This window comes from Coregonus clupeaformis, unplaced genomic scaffold (assembly GCF_020615455.1).
Source record: "Coregonus clupeaformis isolate EN_2021a unplaced genomic scaffold, ASM2061545v1 scaf0097, whole genome shotgun sequence".
Lineage (NCBI taxonomy): Eukaryota > Metazoa > Chordata > Actinopteri > Salmoniformes > Salmonidae > Coregonus > Coregonus clupeaformis.
The window spans coordinates 699263-715756 of NW_025533552.1; the positions used below are offsets into that span (position 1 = coordinate 699263).

Here is a 16494-nt window from a genome sequence, read left to right on the forward strand (position 1 = left end):
TTTATCCTTGAGATTACACCTCTCAATCCTAATACTCATAGTTATACAGTAACTGTTTACCGTATCTTGCCCAAGAGCATAGCCCAATAACCTTATATAGATTAGTTTGTCTAATCTTGGGATGCTTGTTTTACCTGCTTTATGGTAAACCGGTGAAAATTAATGTATCCTCCTTAAACACTGTGACCTTCAAGAAGGCACAGTTCTCTCCAACAGCCAGTCATAAGACAAACACTCCCTGCTTTGACATATTGTCCAATCACACAACGGCATGCTCAAACAATCGCCCAATCACAGGCAACGAGTGACAACGCATGGAAAGAAAAGGAAAAGAAACAGGAAGGACAACATTGACGACATGGCAGCCGCTTCCTAACGACTAGCGCTAATTAGCATGGGCGCTAATTGGCTGTGAATCGTCACGTTAACAGCTGAACACAGCTGATGAGGAGAGGAGGGGGCCTCGGTTGGTGTCGTCTTGAAACATCTCACACACACACACCTAGAAATCCGCTTTAAACACCCCCCCACACACACACACAACTTATCACGCACACACCTAGAATGCACCCCCCCCACACACACTTCCACCGCTCCTCCCATTGCGCATCAAACTGAACATGTAGCAGGAAATTGCTTGGATGCTTGATGAGGGATGCAGAGCTCAGCGGAGTGGATTTAATGGCATGGAGAAGGGAATAGACAGGGATGTGTCTGAAGCACCGGGGCCCTTCTGGAAAGGATTCAATGATGATGCTCCCCTCGTTCTCACTGGGGTGTGAGAGTACACTGATGTTCTCTCTTTACCTCGCTCTCTCTCTCTCTACCTTTCAACCTCTCTCTCTACCGGCCTCTTTCTCTCTCTTTCGAACCTTGTCTCTGTATCTCCCTCTCCCTCTCTCTTTCGAGGGAGGCTGACGGGAGGATGTGGCGGCCATTGAAGCTCCCCATTTGAACTGAATGTTAATGTGAGACTATTTGTTGCTTGTCTATTTTATTGTCAGCTGTTCACTAAGCGCTCATGGTCCTTTATGTCTCCATGTTGTATCTCAGCTCAACATCTGGCGCTACGGAGACTTCCGCGACGACGACGCAGACGAGTTTGGCTACAAACTAAAAAAATGAAAAACGCACGACGCCATTCCAAAGACCAACGCGGAAGACGAGATGCACTCATTGGACGAGAAAAAGTGACAGAAAACAATTCAACTAAAATAAAACAAAGTAAACGACAAGCATTGACTCTCTCTCTCTCTCTCTCTCCCTTTTATTCCAAGTTCACCCTTCCAGCCATCTCCTCCTACCTCCCTTCTGACTCTGAAAGAGCATGCTATAGCAATTAACTCTTTCCATCATAAACCAGTGACTGTCCAATCGTCCCTCTACTCTGGCCCTTCCTAAGCCACTACCAGGCATTCTTATCATGTTCCTTCCCCCTGATGCAGAGCTCCGTTAATTGCTATGTCATCCTTTCAGCACGTTTCGTGATTAGTGACGTCATACGCCCACGTAAGCTAATCATGTGCATCGCTACCTTACCCTATCCCTACCACAGCCAATCCCTGCTATCCGTTGTACAGGAATGGGGCTAGGCCTTGTGAAGGGGGAGCAGAGGATCAATTAACAGAGGCTCCATTTAAGCAGAGGATCCATTCACTTTTATTATTAACAGCTTTTTACAGAGAGAAATGCTTCCTAAATGAATGACAAGAAATGAATAATGCTATGCTGAAAATGTTTTATGAAGTTTATTTTAAAAAGCTGGATGGAGAGCCACACAGAGGGGGAAAAAAACAGATTAGCTTATTTCTGTCCTTGATGTATACCTATGTGATATGACATTTAATGACGTTTATGTTGGGAGTGTTTTGTTCTCGTTTTTCTTCTCTCTCTCTCTCTCTCTCTCAGAACACCTTGACAAACAGCATTTTCTCATCTTCCTCCTCCCTCTTTCTGTAATGTTTACATATGATGGTGACATGATGATCTCTCTCGCTCTCTCTCTCGCTCTCTCTGTCTGTCTCTGTATGCCGTAGCAGAAACAGTGTTTGAATTTGTTTCCTTATGACGGACCTTGTCATTGTATTAAAAAATTCTGCTAAATAAAAATGAGCAAATTGTAAAAAAGAAGCATGTTGTTGTTACTTGAATTAAATCGCCAAACAGACAAAGCAACTAGATTTCACCAAGGACTGTTAATGTCCTTAGCCTGGTTTAAACCAGACTGGATGCTGCACTCACCATTGAATCATGCAGAGCGCAGCTTTCAGTATAGTTTTACCAGGCTATGGCGTCCTAGTTCTACTCAAAGGACAAAGTACCAGTGCTACTTAAGGTACGTCACCTCTTACATTTAAAAGACTCTTACACACCTTGATCTCATTTGCATCCTAATTGAGCAGTGTTGTTACCACAGAATGACACAACACACGGGACTGTACTATTCAGGTATATTTAATCCTAAGTGACAGATAAGTGGTTGTTTGGTGTCACATTTTATTTGTGACTGGCTTTCCATCAGTTCAGACAGTAAGTGGGTTGAGCATCGACTACACAGCATTTTGGATGCCAAAATAAATGTACACCTTTGATATGTAAATGTTGCCATGCATAGTTTTGTGTACACATTTTGATGTTTATCTGTTTATTTAGAACTAACATAACTGATTTAGCTATTAAATCCACAGTGTTTAATAGTATTTAGTCATTTTAGACCATGATCAGTTAAATCCATTTTTTTGAGCTATGTTTACATTTCAGTCATTTAGCAGATGCTCTTATCCAGAGCCACTTCAGATGTGAAACAAAAGCCTGCACACATTGCGGCTCTCCAGGAGCAATATTGTCCTCCCCTACGCTATTACCCTCAAGTGTCTTCAACCACAGATCCATGTGGTTCACACACCCACCTCCCAAGAGGACCTGACACCTTTGTCCAAGTCCTATTTTAGATCCTATTAGATATACACAAGTACTTCAGGGGAGGGGCTAGCGAGGGATCCTATTAGACACCAGTCTTAATCTCCTGCACCGCCAACCAATCAGGCAAGGCCTTACTCATTTAGCACAAATCACAGATGGCTTTATTAATTTATCACAAGTGACTGGCACCAATTACGGGACGGCAGGATGAGGCAATATGCTCCAAGGGCAATTATGAGCTCTGTCGCACGGTGCCTTCTTCAGCCACTTGAGTCACCTGCTGAGTCTGATGACTGTGCTTTAAAAAGCCTTCTCTTTTCTCACTCTCTCTCTCGTCCTCTCTTTCTCTCCCTCTCGCTCTCTCTTTCAGGCACCATTCTTTTCACGCCTGGCTTCTCCTCCAGACTGATGAGATGTCTATTAGGGCATCTGATGGAGGGCAGCCTGGTCTCATAGACTAGATGTGACATAGTAATGTAAATCCGGAACACTCCAATTAGTATGACATGTTACGTTTGGTATGGTTCCATAAGACAGAAGGTTACGTAAGGCAAAAATGAAAGTAGGGTGGGTGGATGGTTGGCGTATAACGCAAACATCTAGCAACCCAAAGGTCGCGTGTTCGAATCTCATCATGGACAACTTAAGCATTTTAGCTAATTAGCAACTTTGCAACTAATTGCTAGTTTTTAGCTTCTTTTCAACTACTTAGCATGTTAGCTAACTCTCCCCCTAACCTTAACCCCTAACCCCTAGCCTAGTTAACGTTAGCCACCTAGCTAACGTTAGCCACAACAAATTTGAATTCGTAACAGATCATACGTTTAGCAATTTCGTAACATATTGTATTGAATACATACCATACGAAACGTATCATATCATACTAATTGGAGTGTCCCGGATTAACATTTACTATGTTACGTCTACCACCAAGTCCAGGTTGTGGAGGGAGGAGGATAGGAGGAGTGGAGCTAAAGGGCCTGGTGCCTAGTAGGTTAGGTAGCTGCTAGGCTTTTTTAGATCAAAAGTGGTTTTCTCAAGATGGTCATTGGAAGGTGTTGGAGCTGGAACATGATAAGATTGTGTATTCCAGTTATAGACATACTGGTGTTGACTGGAGACAGTTCTTGGGAGAGAGTCTGTTGTCAACGACCCCAAATTGCAGAAGAATGTCTCAATATATTGATTGCAGGGCTGAAGGGAACTATTACAAAGTTATATCTAGGTCTTGTAGTGAAGTAAGTTGAGAAATACACCTGTAGGGCTTTTGTTATTTCAACACAAATTCATGGAAGAATCCCAGCAATCAACAACCCCAAATTGCAGATTTCTCAATACCTACAGTGCTGTAGAGAACTAGTAAGAAGTGCTTGCTCTAGGATTTGCAGAGACTTTGTGGAGTAAGTGGGGAGACATTCAAGAATCTGGTTTTAGCTCACTACACTTGTGGGGCTTTGGTGTCTCAACACAAATCTGTACTGTCTTCTTCCTCTCTCTGTCTATGCATTATTTGTGTAGCGTTTGGAGTCAAGCTAATGCATTTGGATCGGAGGCGAGACTGAGTAAATAGATATTAGAGCAAGATAATGAGGAAGGTTTGTCAGCAACGTTGTTTGTGTGGAGACATTGATACTTCCCTGAACCTCTGTCTAACTGCAACAACATCAAGAACTATCTACAATGATAAACCAATCTTCCCCATGTCTGTCAACTGATCTAGTTCAAGAACATAAAACCCATCAATGAAGTCTTTGTTTCCATTGAAGAAAATGGAAATTGAATTTCAATTCAAGTTCAAACACAGGAAGAGTTTACATTTCCTGTAACAGGGCAACAAAAACTTGGAGACAAAAGTAAAGAAAAAAATCAATGACTTTGTTTCGAACAAAAGAGGGAGAGGAGCAAATATCTATTTTTCATGAGCCCAAAGCATGTTTCTTCTTCGAGGCGTTTTGGAGGGCGAATGAAACCTATTCAATAATTCAGAACTGAAATATGTTTCGGAGCAGATTTGAGTTTTTTCTTTAGACTAATGAAAGCGTGGTCCTCTGTGGACCGTGGTTTGGTTGTGTGTGTGTGTGGTTCATCCTAGAATGCACCAGTGGTCATAGAGATTTTTTTGTAAATAATCTCTGATTTACTTTGGAGAGTCTGTTCTGGTTTTAAAGTCGTACTACTTATAACTTTTCAGCCTCAGAATCGTACTTTTCCACAACTGGAATCCCTTTGTAAATAATGTTGTCTCCAATGTTGGTTGGTGAAACTTTGTTATCTTTCCTAATACAGCAACCCCAAGTCAAGTTAAAATCAACCTGTGGATGGATATTGAACATGCTAACATGGATGTTCTCACCACTGCACACAGTAAGGTTTGGATTCAATCTTTATTGCGGAAGATCTGTGTTATAGTGCGATTAAAATTTAAAAGGCATTTTTGATTAAGCCGAGTCTGACAAATGCAGCGTGTTCCGTGAATGCAGTGTCCGCTAACCCATTTCAATCACGCGATAGTGCGGATCTTCCTCAATACAGATTGAATCTAGGCTTAAGTGTGTTTTGTGCTGTGAGTGCAGTCATTACCATGTCATGTATGTGATTGTATGGTGGCAGGTAGCCTAGCGCGTTGGGTCAGTAACTGAAAGGTCGCTGGTTTGAATCCCCAAGCCGACTAGGTGAAAGATCTGTGGATATGCCCTTGAGAAAGGCTCTTAACACTACTTGCTCTTGTATTTACTCTGAATAAGAGTGTCTGCTAAATCAGGGTTTCCCAAACACTGGTCAGATGATCCACAGATTCCTCACTATCCCACAACCAACTGTAAACCCTCCAACCTGGGAGTGTTCCCATCCGTCCTATAGGCTGCATGCCAAATGGCTCCCTATTTAGTGCACTACTTTTGACCAGGGCCCATAGGGATCCGGTCAAAACCAGTATAGGGTGCCATTTGGGATGCTGCCCTAGTCGTAGTGTGCCACAGATGGATTTGTCCATTCAGTCGCTACATAACACTCTTATTATTATTAAGAGTAATTAAATAAATGAATGAGCTTGTCCTGTTTACCATGGAATAATTAAGGAGGAATTTTCCCCCATAAAGCCAGCATTCTTTAAGTATGCTATCTGAATAAAACATTTTTCTGCCCAGAGTATGAATTTTCTGTATTAAGCTTCAAGGCAGAATATTTCCAGACTCTCCCTCAAGTGCACGATTCAAGCGAAAGGTGAATCCTTCAAATATTTGTTTTAATGGGGCCGTGCACTTTCAACAAACACTAGCCTTAACCACAAGGGAATGAATTATGAGATTGTAGGTTGATTTGGGAGGCTGACAATCCCTCTGTCTGCAGTCAGGTCTCGTTCAGTGTACAGAGCAGGGTTTATGTCTCACAAGTCAAGGTGAAATACACGATTATTCTCTCCCTGATTCTCTCTATTTCTGTTCTACTACTCTATTCTCTGTCCGTCTGTCTCCTCTTTCTCTGTCCGTCTGTCTCCTCTTTCTCTAATCTTGTTTTCTACCCTTTTCTCTTGTACTCTGTTCTACTATATTCTCTCCTTCATCCTCTCTCACCCTCTTTCTTCCTGCTATCACAGGCCTCAGGGGGATAGTGAACATGTTGCTATTTTAACCTGCCACTTGATCATGTGACTAGGATGTGTGGTTGACAGCGAGGGTTCCTGAACACAAGTAATACCTCCAGCACTGTGAGTGTGTGTGTGCTATATCCCAGTGGGCAGGCCTTAGCATTGATCCATGGACAACCGGCTTACACACCACACCTGGAATAAGATCGCTCTCTCTATCTCGCTCTCCCTTTCCCTTCTCTCTTTTTTTTTTTGTCATTTAGCAGACGCGCTTATCCAGAGTGACTTACAGTTAGTGAGCGCATACATTTTTTTTCTTCATACTGGCCCCCCGTGGGAATTGAACCCACAACCCTGGCGTTGCAAGCGCCATGCTCTACCAACTGAGCTACACGGGGCTCTCTGTGAAGACCAGATTACTGTTTCTGTTTGGTAGATGGAGACAGCAAATTAACTCAGACCTGATAGCGTTCTCTCTCTCTCTCTCTCTCTCTCTCTCTCTCTCTCTCTCTCTCTCTCTCTCTCTCTCTCTCTCTCTCTCTCTCTCTCTCTCTCTCCTCTCTCTCTCTCTCTCTCTCTCTCTCTCTCTCTCTCTCTCTCTCTCTCTCTCTCTCTCTCTCTCTCTCTCTCTCTCTCTCTCTCTCTCTCTCTCTCTCTCTCTCTCTCTATCCATCTCTCACACAAGGCAGCCATCTTGACATAGTTTCTGTCTGTTACAGTGCCTCTAACACTTCAGTGTATCATCACTGACTCTACCCTTCTTTCTTTAGTGCTGTGTCGTTGTCAAGCCATTACTGCCAAACCTTGTTTCTATTTAATACATTTCCCATCTGAATAAGAGAGAGAGAGACGAGAGAGAGAGAGACGAGAGATAAGAGAGAGTGAGGCAAGAGAGAGAAAGAAAACTCTCACCTGAGTTGAATGGGCCCTTGTCAATGTCAATGCATCTTCCTTTCAGATCAGTTCACTTATTCCTCTCATTCCTTTCATCTGGGTGCCGGGGTTGTGTTTAGTTGTTTTAATTTAATTTTTTGTTGTGTTTTACCCCCTTTTTCTCCCCAATTTCGATCTTGTCTCATCGCTGCAACTCCCCAACGGGCTCAGGAGGCGAAGGTCGAGTCATGCGTCCTCCGAAACATGACCCGCCAAAACATGACCGTGCCTCTTAACACCCGCCTGCTTAACCCGGAAGCCAATATGTCTGAGGAAACACTGTTCAACTGACGACTGAGGTCAGCCTGCAGGCGACCAGCCCGCCACAAGGAGTCACTAGAGCGCGATGAGCAGGCGATGATGTTGAATCAACGTGGAAAACTAATTGGATTTGAAAAAAGTAATCAACGTAAGGGCATGCCCTCTATTTTTCACCAAACTTTTAACCTAAATCCAATTACATGGTGACATTGTTTTATTGATTTCACATTAGTTGACAACTTAACCAAACGTAAATCTAGACTACACGTTGAACAGTAGGTGTTGAACTCAACTCTGACAAGGGCAACAAAATAACAAAGTAAGTGATTTTACATTTTAGTTATTTAGCAGACGCTCTTATCCAGAGCAACTTACAGTTAGTGAGTGCATACATACTTTTTTTTATACTGGCCCCCCGTGGGAATCAAACCCACAACCCTGGCATTGCAAGTGCTATGCTCTACCAACTGAGCTACATCCCTGCCGGCCATTCCCTCCCCTGGACCAATTGTGCGCCGCCCCATGGGTCTCCCGGTCGCGGCCGGCTACGACAGAGCCTGGATTTGAACCAGTATCTCTAGTGGCACAGCTAGCACTGCAACGCAGTGCCTTAGACCACTGCGCCACCTCTGCATTACGGTAACGGCTGTGTTATTTGACTGGTATTTTTCTCTCTACCTCTGCATTACGGTAATTTGTGTGTTATTTGACTGGTATTTTTCTCTCTTAGCACTCGCTTCAAATCCTCACTAAATGTCTTTATGCAGTCTGTGTAATGGGTTTTGCAGCATAACTGTGAGAGAAATAAGAATCGTTTATCGTTGTCCTTTTTGTTGCTCCTGTTGTGTTTCTCAGGCATTGAGAGGAAGTCGACCTCTTGTGTGTGTATTTAGCACCTTGTGTGTAATGGCATTCGGCGGCATCATGCTCTCGTGTTAATGTGAGAACGACGTGTTCGATTACTGTAGGAAGCTGTAAGTGCTGATTGTTTGTGTGTTAGACGTAAGCGTTTGCGCACACACACACACACACACACACACACACACCTTCCAGGAATATAGGAAAGAAGTCACAGAAAATAGAGAAAGGATGGAGAGAGGGATGCATAGACGGATGGAGAGAGAGAGGGATGGATGGAGGGCTGAGAGTGGGATGAGAGAGGGAGGGATGGATAGAGGGAGGTATGGATAAAGGGATGGAGAGAGGGATGAGAGAGGGAGGTATGGAGAGAGGGATGGAGAGAGGTATGGAAAGAGGGATGAGAGGGAGGGATGGATAGAGGGATGGAGAGAGGGATGAGAGAGGGAGGGATGGATAGAGGGATGGAGAGAGGGATGAGAGAGGGAGGGATAGATAGAAGGAGGTACAGTGGGGAAAAAAAGTATTTAGTCAGCCACCAATTGTGCAAGTTCTCCCACTTAAAAAGATGAGAGAGGCCTGTAATTTTCATCATAGGTACACGTCAACTATGACAGACAAATTAAGAAAAAAAATCCAGAAATTCACACTGTAGGATTTTTTAATGAATTTATTTGCAAATTATGGTGGAAAATAAGTATTTGGTCACCTACAAACAAGCAAGATTTCTGGCTCTCACAGACCTTTAACTTCTTCTTTAAGAGGCTCCTCTGTCCTCCACTCATTACCTGTATTAATAGCACCTGTTTGAACTTGTTATCAGTATAAAAGACACCTGTCCACAACCTCAAACAGTCACACTCCAAACTCCACTATGGCCAAGACCAAAGAGCTGTCAAAGGACACCAGAAACAAAATTGTAGACCTGCACCAGGCTGGGAAGACTGAATCTGCAATAGGTGAGCAGCTTGGTTTGAAGAAATCAACTGTGGAGCAATTATTAGGAAATGGAAGACATACAAGACCACTGATAATCTCCCTCGATCTGGGGCTCCACGCAAGATCTCACCCCGTGGGGTCAAAATTATCACAAGAACGGTGAGCAAAAATCCCAGAACCACACAGGGGGACCTAGTGAATGACCTGCAGAGAGCTGGGACCAAAGTAACAAAGCCTACCATCAGTAACACACTACGCCGCCAGGGACTCAAATCCTGCAGTTCCAGACGTGTCCCCCTTCTTAAGCCAGTACATGTGCAGGCCCGTCTGAAGTTTGCTAGAGTGCATTTGGATGATCCAGAAGAGGATTGGGGAGAATGTCATATGGTCAGATGAAACCAAAATAGAACTTTTGGTAAAAACTCAACTCAAGTCGTGTTTGGAGGACAAAGAATGCTGAGTTGCATCCAAAGAACACCATACGTACTGTGAAGCATGGGGGTGTAAACATCATGCTTTGGGGCTGTTTTTTCTGCAAAGGGACCAGGACGACTGATCCGTGTAAAGGAAAGAATGAATGGGGCCATGTATCGTGAGATTTTGAGTGAAAACCTCCTTCCATCAGCAAGGGCATTGAAGATGAAACGTGGCTGGGTCTTTCAGCATGACAATGATCCCAAACACACTGCCCGGGCAACGAAGGAGTGGCTTCGTAAGAAGCATTTCAAGGTCCTTGTTATGTGGGCAGCTTGTCTCTCCCTTTTCTGTTTCCCTTCCTCCTTGTTTTGTCCCCTCTTTTTCTGTTGTATCTGTATGTGTGTTTGTCCCCTTTATGTGGGTGTGTCTGGAGTAGATCAGGGGCGTGCTCAGGATCTGCCTCTCCTGTGCAGCTGCGGGTTGTTTCCAGTGATTCCTGCCTACGCAGCTGCATCCTATTCTCTCATCAACCTGCACTACTTATTCCTGGGCATGGCTCTCCACCGGCGCCAGATCGTTGTTCTTACCAGAGCGGTAACTTGGCTCACCAGTAAAGTTATTTTGTCTTTGTCTTCAGCCTGGCTCTCCACTCTCCTTAACCTGTCGTTTGTTTTGTCTTTAGTTTCGGACATATCTCCCAACCTGCCTGCCTTCCTGCCTGTCGGTCTGCCTGCCTGCCTGCCTGCCTGCCTGCCTGCCTGCCTCAGCCTCTCCTTCCTCCGGAGCCGACTAGCCCACTCTGTTCCTTTACTTCAGTTGTTTTTGGACTAAGACAATTTTTACTTTGATTAAATATTTTTGTTTCTTCCACTCCCTTTGTCGTGTTGTTTCTCTGAGTGCTGGGTTGAACCATAGCCTAACAGAACGATCTGGCCATGGACCCAACAGAGAAACAGCACGGGGCAAACAAAGACAGCTTCCAACAAGCTATCCAGGCTCAAGGAACGTTGCTAGGACAGCATGACCAGTTGATTCGGACTCTTGTGGAAGATAATCATCAACTGCTGAACCAGGTGACTCAGTTAACTACACACGTCTCTAAATTGTCTGTTATCAGTTCTCCATCTCTCTCTGACCCCCAGTTCGATGCACCCCAAGTTGTTTCCTCGGACACTAGGCAGGCTTCGTTCCGGTCGGGAACCCCCTGTCACGTCGCCTGAACCGTTCAATGGAGAATTGGACAAGTGCCGGGGATTTTTGCTTCAGTGTGACTTGATTTTTTCGGCAGAGACCACTGTCGTTTTCTACTGATTCATCTAAGGTACATTATGTTCTGGGGCTGTTAAGAGGGAAAGCTCTGGTTTGGGCTGAGGCTGTGTGCTCAGATCAAACTTTGACTGGATTGACTTTTGCTGATTTCTCTGCTAAATTGAAGACTGTTTTTGACCATCCTGACCATGTGGGTAATTCCTCCAAGATACTTTTTAATTTGAGGCAGGGTTCTAACAGTGTGGCAGAGTACTCTATTGAGTTCTGGACGTTGGCAGCGGACTCCAAGTGGAACAATGTGGCACTTCAAGGAGCATTTCTAAACGGTTTGAATGAAGCCATTAAGGATGAACTGGCTGCTCGTGATGAGCCACATGATTTACATTCTCTCGTTTCCCTGTCCATCAAGCTAGACAATCGGTTGCGGGAGAGGCGTCGGGAGAGAGGCGATCGGCCACATCTAGGAGGACGAGTTCCCCAGCCTTCAACCACTCGAGTCTCGCCTCTCCGGAGTCGGCAGCTTCTTGTTCCTGATTCCATCCCGAGCACAGAGGAGGAACCTATGCAAGTGGGTCGAGCTCGACTACCTCCAGCAGAGCGGCAACGGCGCCTCCAGGCGGGTGAGTGCCTGTACTGTGGAGACGCCACACACATTCTGGCTACATGCCCTAAGCGGCCAAAGACAAGGCTCGCTCGTAACGGTGGGTCTACTTGCGAGCCCAGAGTTAGATCCTGAACCCATCATTCCCCGATTACAAGTACCTGTAACCTTACGTTTCCAGAGTCATTCCTGCCACTCTCAGCTCTCATAGACTCAGGTGCAGAAGATAACTTTATTAGCCACCAGTTCGTTACACAAGCTCGTATCCCCATGGAGCCACTACCTACCCCCATTCGGGTCACAGCCCTTGATGGGCGCCTCCTTGCGGAGATAACTCATCAAACCACCCCCGTTTCCCTAGTGATTTCTGGCAATCATTGTGAAAGCATTCAGCTAAGAGTTATGTCTGGCTCAGCTACCTCCCTAATCCTTGGCTTCCCTGGTTGGCTCTTCACAACCCACAAATTGATTGGACACGTCACACCATTCTCAGTTGGAGCACTAACTGCCATTCCGAGTGCCTGAGGTCAGCGGTTCCCCCACTAAGTGTAACCCAACTCCTCCCTCAGCTCCTCTTGATCTGTCATCTGTCCCCAAAGAATACCATGACTTAGCGGAGGTTTTCAGTAAGGACAAGGCTCTGTCTCTACCACCACATAGGCCTTATGATTGCCCTATTGAACTGCTTCCTGGTGCTCCCTTGCCCTCTAGTCGGTTATACAATCTGTCCCGACCGGAAAGAGAGGCAATGGAGCAGTACATTGGTGATTCTCTGGTCTCGGGCATAATCCGTCCCTCGTCGTCTCCTTTGGGTGCAGGTTTCTTTTTTCGTGGAAAAGAAGGACAAGTCGTTACGCCCCTGTATCGATTTCAGGGGTTTAAACAACATAACTGTTAAAAACAAGTATCCCCTTCCACTCATCAACTCAGCTTTTGAACCTCTGCATGGCGCCACAGTGTTTTCCAAGCTCGACCTCAGGAATGCTTATCACCTTGTCCGAATCCGAAAGGGAGATGAGTGGAAAACCGCTTTCAACACTCCACTGGGACATTTTGAGTATTTGGTCATGCCCTTTGGGCTTTCAAATGCCCCTGCGGTTTTCCAAGCCATGGTGAACGATGTTCTTAGGGATTTTTGAACCGTTTTGTCTTTGTATACCTGGATGATATTCTTGTTTTTCCAAGTCACCCGAGGAGCATGAGTCACACGTCCGTCAAGTCCTTCAACGGCTCTTGGAGAACAAGCTGTACGTCAAAGCAGAGAAGTGTGAGTTCCACAAACAGTCTACATCGTTCCTTGGATTCATAATTGAGAGCGGGCAGGTGAAGGCGGACCCCGAGAAGATCCGGGCAGTGACGGAATGGCCCACACCCACCACCCGTAAGCAACTTCAACGATTTTTGGGCTTTGCTAACTTCTACCGTAGATTCATTAAGGGTTTTAGTAGAGTGGTGGCACCCCTTACAAGACTCACATCTCCTAAAGTCCCTTTCGGTGGTCCCCTGAGGCGGAGCAGGCGGTAGGGGTTTTGAAGGAACTGTTTTCCACCTCCCCCGTGTTGATACACCCCAATACCTCTCTGCAGTTTGTTGTGGAGGTGGACGCGTCGGACTCAGGTGTGGGAGCAGTCCTCTCCCAGCGCTCCCCACTGACCAAAAGCTTCACCCCTGTGCTTTTTTCTCCAAGAAATTGTCACCCACAGAACGGAATTACGACGTTGGAAACCGGGAACTGCTGGCGGTCAAGCTTGCACTGGAAGAATGGCGGCACTGGCTGGATGGAGCTGAACTGCCGTTTGTGGTCTGGACTGACCACAAAAACTTGGCTTACATCCAAGCCACTAAGAGACTCAACTCACGCCAAGCCAGATGGGCCCTGTTTTTTAGTAGGTTTAACTTTATTCTTACATACAGACCGGGGTCAAGAAATGTTAAACCAGATGCTTTGTCCCGCCAGTTTGCTGACCCTTCGGAGACCAGCGAGCCTGAGGCAGTCCTGCCTTCCTCATGCGTCGTGGCGGCTGTTCAGTGGGAGATCGAGTCTCTTGTGAAGACTGCACTTGCCACGGACCCGGGACCGGGTGATGGACCTCCCAACCTACTCTTTGTTCCCGAGACGGTCCGGTCTCAGGTGTTGCAGTGGATTCACACCTCCCGTTTTGCTGGTCACCCTGGGATGAGACGCACGTTGACGCTGCTTAGGAGACATTTTTGGTGGCCTTCAATGGAAACTGACGTTCGGGCTTTTGTGGCAGCCTGTTCAACCTGTGCTCGGGGCAAAGCCTCCCATCAGTCCCCTTCGGGGCTGCTGCTACCCCTCCCAGTTCCCAGCCGTCCCTGGTCCCACATTGCCATGGATTTTGTCACCGGCCTACCCAAGTCTGAAGGTAATGATACTATACTTACCATTGTGGACAGATTCTCTAAATCTGTCCACTATATAGCATTACCAAAATTACCGTCTGCCAGTGAGACAGCGGACCTCCTAGTCCAACATGTATTCCGTCCCCATGGAATACCTGTGGACATCGTATCTGATAGAGGCCCACAGTTTACTTCCCGTGTTTGGAAGGTTTTCTGTTCTGCTTTGGGTGCTTCCGTTAGTCTGTCCTCAGGGTTTCATCCCCAGACCAACGGTCAAACAGAAAGAGCCAATCAAAACCTCGAAGCAACCCTTCGTTGTGTGGCTGCTCAACATCCATCATCCTGGGCCAAACATCTGCCCTGGATAGAGTACGCCCACAACTCCCTCACCGCCTCTGCCACCGGTCTTTCACCCTTCGAGGTTACCATGGGTTATCAACCCCCTCTGTTTCCTGCTCAGGAGAAGGAATTGGCTGTTCTTCGGTTCAGGAGAACCTCCGCCGCTGCCAGAGAGTGTGGAGCGACGCTCGGGAAGCATTGCTTCGGACCACCGACAGGAACAAGACAACAGCGGATAGGAGCAGGACTCCCGCACCTGTGTTTCATCCTGGTCAAGAGGTTTGGCTGTCATCTAAGAACGTACCTCTTCGTACCAAATCACGCAAGCTGTCTCCTCGGTACCTGGGTCCGTTTGTGGTGGAGTCCATCATTAACCCCGCTGCGGTTCGTTTGAAGTTGCCTTCAGCCACGAAGATACACCCTACTTTCCGCGTCTCCCAACTGAAACCTGTGTCCTCCAGCCTTTTGTGTCCGCTCGGCTGATCCACCTCCACCTGTTCGCCTCATTGACCGACCATCCGGCCTACACCGTCAGTAGGCTCCTGGACTCTCGGAGGCGGGTAGGGGTCTCCAATACCTAGTCGATTGGGAAGGTTATGGACCAGAGGAGAGGTCTTGGGTCCCTAAGCGTTTTGTGTTGGATCCTCAGCTGATCACGGACTTCCATCACGACAACCCTGACAGGCCTGGTGGGTCGCCAGGTGGCGACCATTGAGGGGGGTACTGTTATGTGGGCAGCTTGTCTCTCCCTTTTCTGTTTCCCTTCCTCCTTGTTTTGTCCCCTCTTTTCTGTTGTATCTGTATGTGTGTTTGTCCCCTTTATGTGGGTGTGTCTGGAGTAGATCAGGGGCGTGCTCAGGATCTGCCTCTCCTGTGCAGCTGCGGGTTGTTTCCAGTGATTCCTGCCTACGCAGCTGCATCCTATTCTCTCATCAACCTGCACTACTTATTCCTGGGCATGGCTCTCCACCGGCGCCAGATCGTTGTTCTTACCAGAGCGGTAACTTGGCTCACCAGTAAAGTTATTTTGTCTTTGTCTTCAGCCTGGCTCTCCACTCTCCTTAACCTGTCGTTTGTTTTGTCTTTAGTTTCGGACATATCTCCCAACCTGCCTGCCTTCCTGCCTGTCGGTTGCCTGCCTGCCTGCCTGCCTGCCTGCCTGCCTGCCTCAGCCTCTCCTTCCTCCGGAGCCGACTAGCCCACTCTGTTCCTTTACTTCAGTTGTTTTTGGACTAAGACAATTTTTACTTTGATTAAATATTTTTGTTTCTTCCACTCCCTTTGTCGTGTTGTTTCTCTGAGTGCTGGGTTGAACCATAGCCTAACAGTCCTGGAGTGGCCTAGCCAGTCTCCAGATCTCAACCCCATAGAAAATCTTTGAGGGAGTTGAAAGTCCGTGTTGCCCAGCGACAGCCCCAAAACATCACTGCTCTAGAGGAGATCTGCATGGAGGAATGGCCCAAAATAGTGTGTGAAAACCTTGTGAAGACTTACAGAAAACGTTTGACCTGTGTCATTGCCAACAAAGGGTATATAACAAAGTATTGAGAAACTTTTGTTATTGACCAAATACTTATTTTCCACCATAATTTGCAAATAAATTCATAAATCCTACAATGTGATTTTCTGGATTTTTTTTTCTTATTTTGTCTGTCATAGTTGACGTGTACCTATGATGAAAATTAAAGGCCTCTCTCATCTTTTTAAGTGGGAGAACTTGCACAATTGGTGGCTGACTAAATACTTTTTTTCCCCACTGTATGGATAGAGGGATGAAGAGAGGGATGAGAGAGGGAGGTATGGATAGAGGGAGGTATAGATAGAGGGATGAGAGAGGGAGGTATTGATAAGAGGTATGGATAGAGGGATGAGAGAGGGATGGATAGAGGGATGGAGAGAGGGATGAATAGAGGGATGGAGATAGGGATGAGAGAGGTATGGATAGGGATGGATAGAGGGATGAGAGAGGGCTGGATAGAGGGAAGGTGGTTGACACACAAAGGGA

The 16494-nt window shown here is 46.2% G+C and overlaps 1 protein-coding gene across 1 annotated transcript in view; it reads left to right on the forward strand.

The window, feature by feature from the left end:
- Positions 1 to 2130, forward strand: part of LOC121549698 (staphylococcal nuclease domain-containing protein 1) — a 282207-nt gene extending 280077 nt beyond the window's left edge. The window contains exon 24 of the mRNA XM_041861542.2: positions 1054 to 2130. Coding sequence (XP_041717476.1) covers positions 1054 to 1125 — 72 coding nt within the window. The 3' untranslated portion in view covers positions 1126 to 2130. The remainder of the gene's footprint in view (positions 1 to 1053) is intronic.
- The last annotated feature ends 14364 nt before the right edge of the window (positions 2131 to 16494 follow it).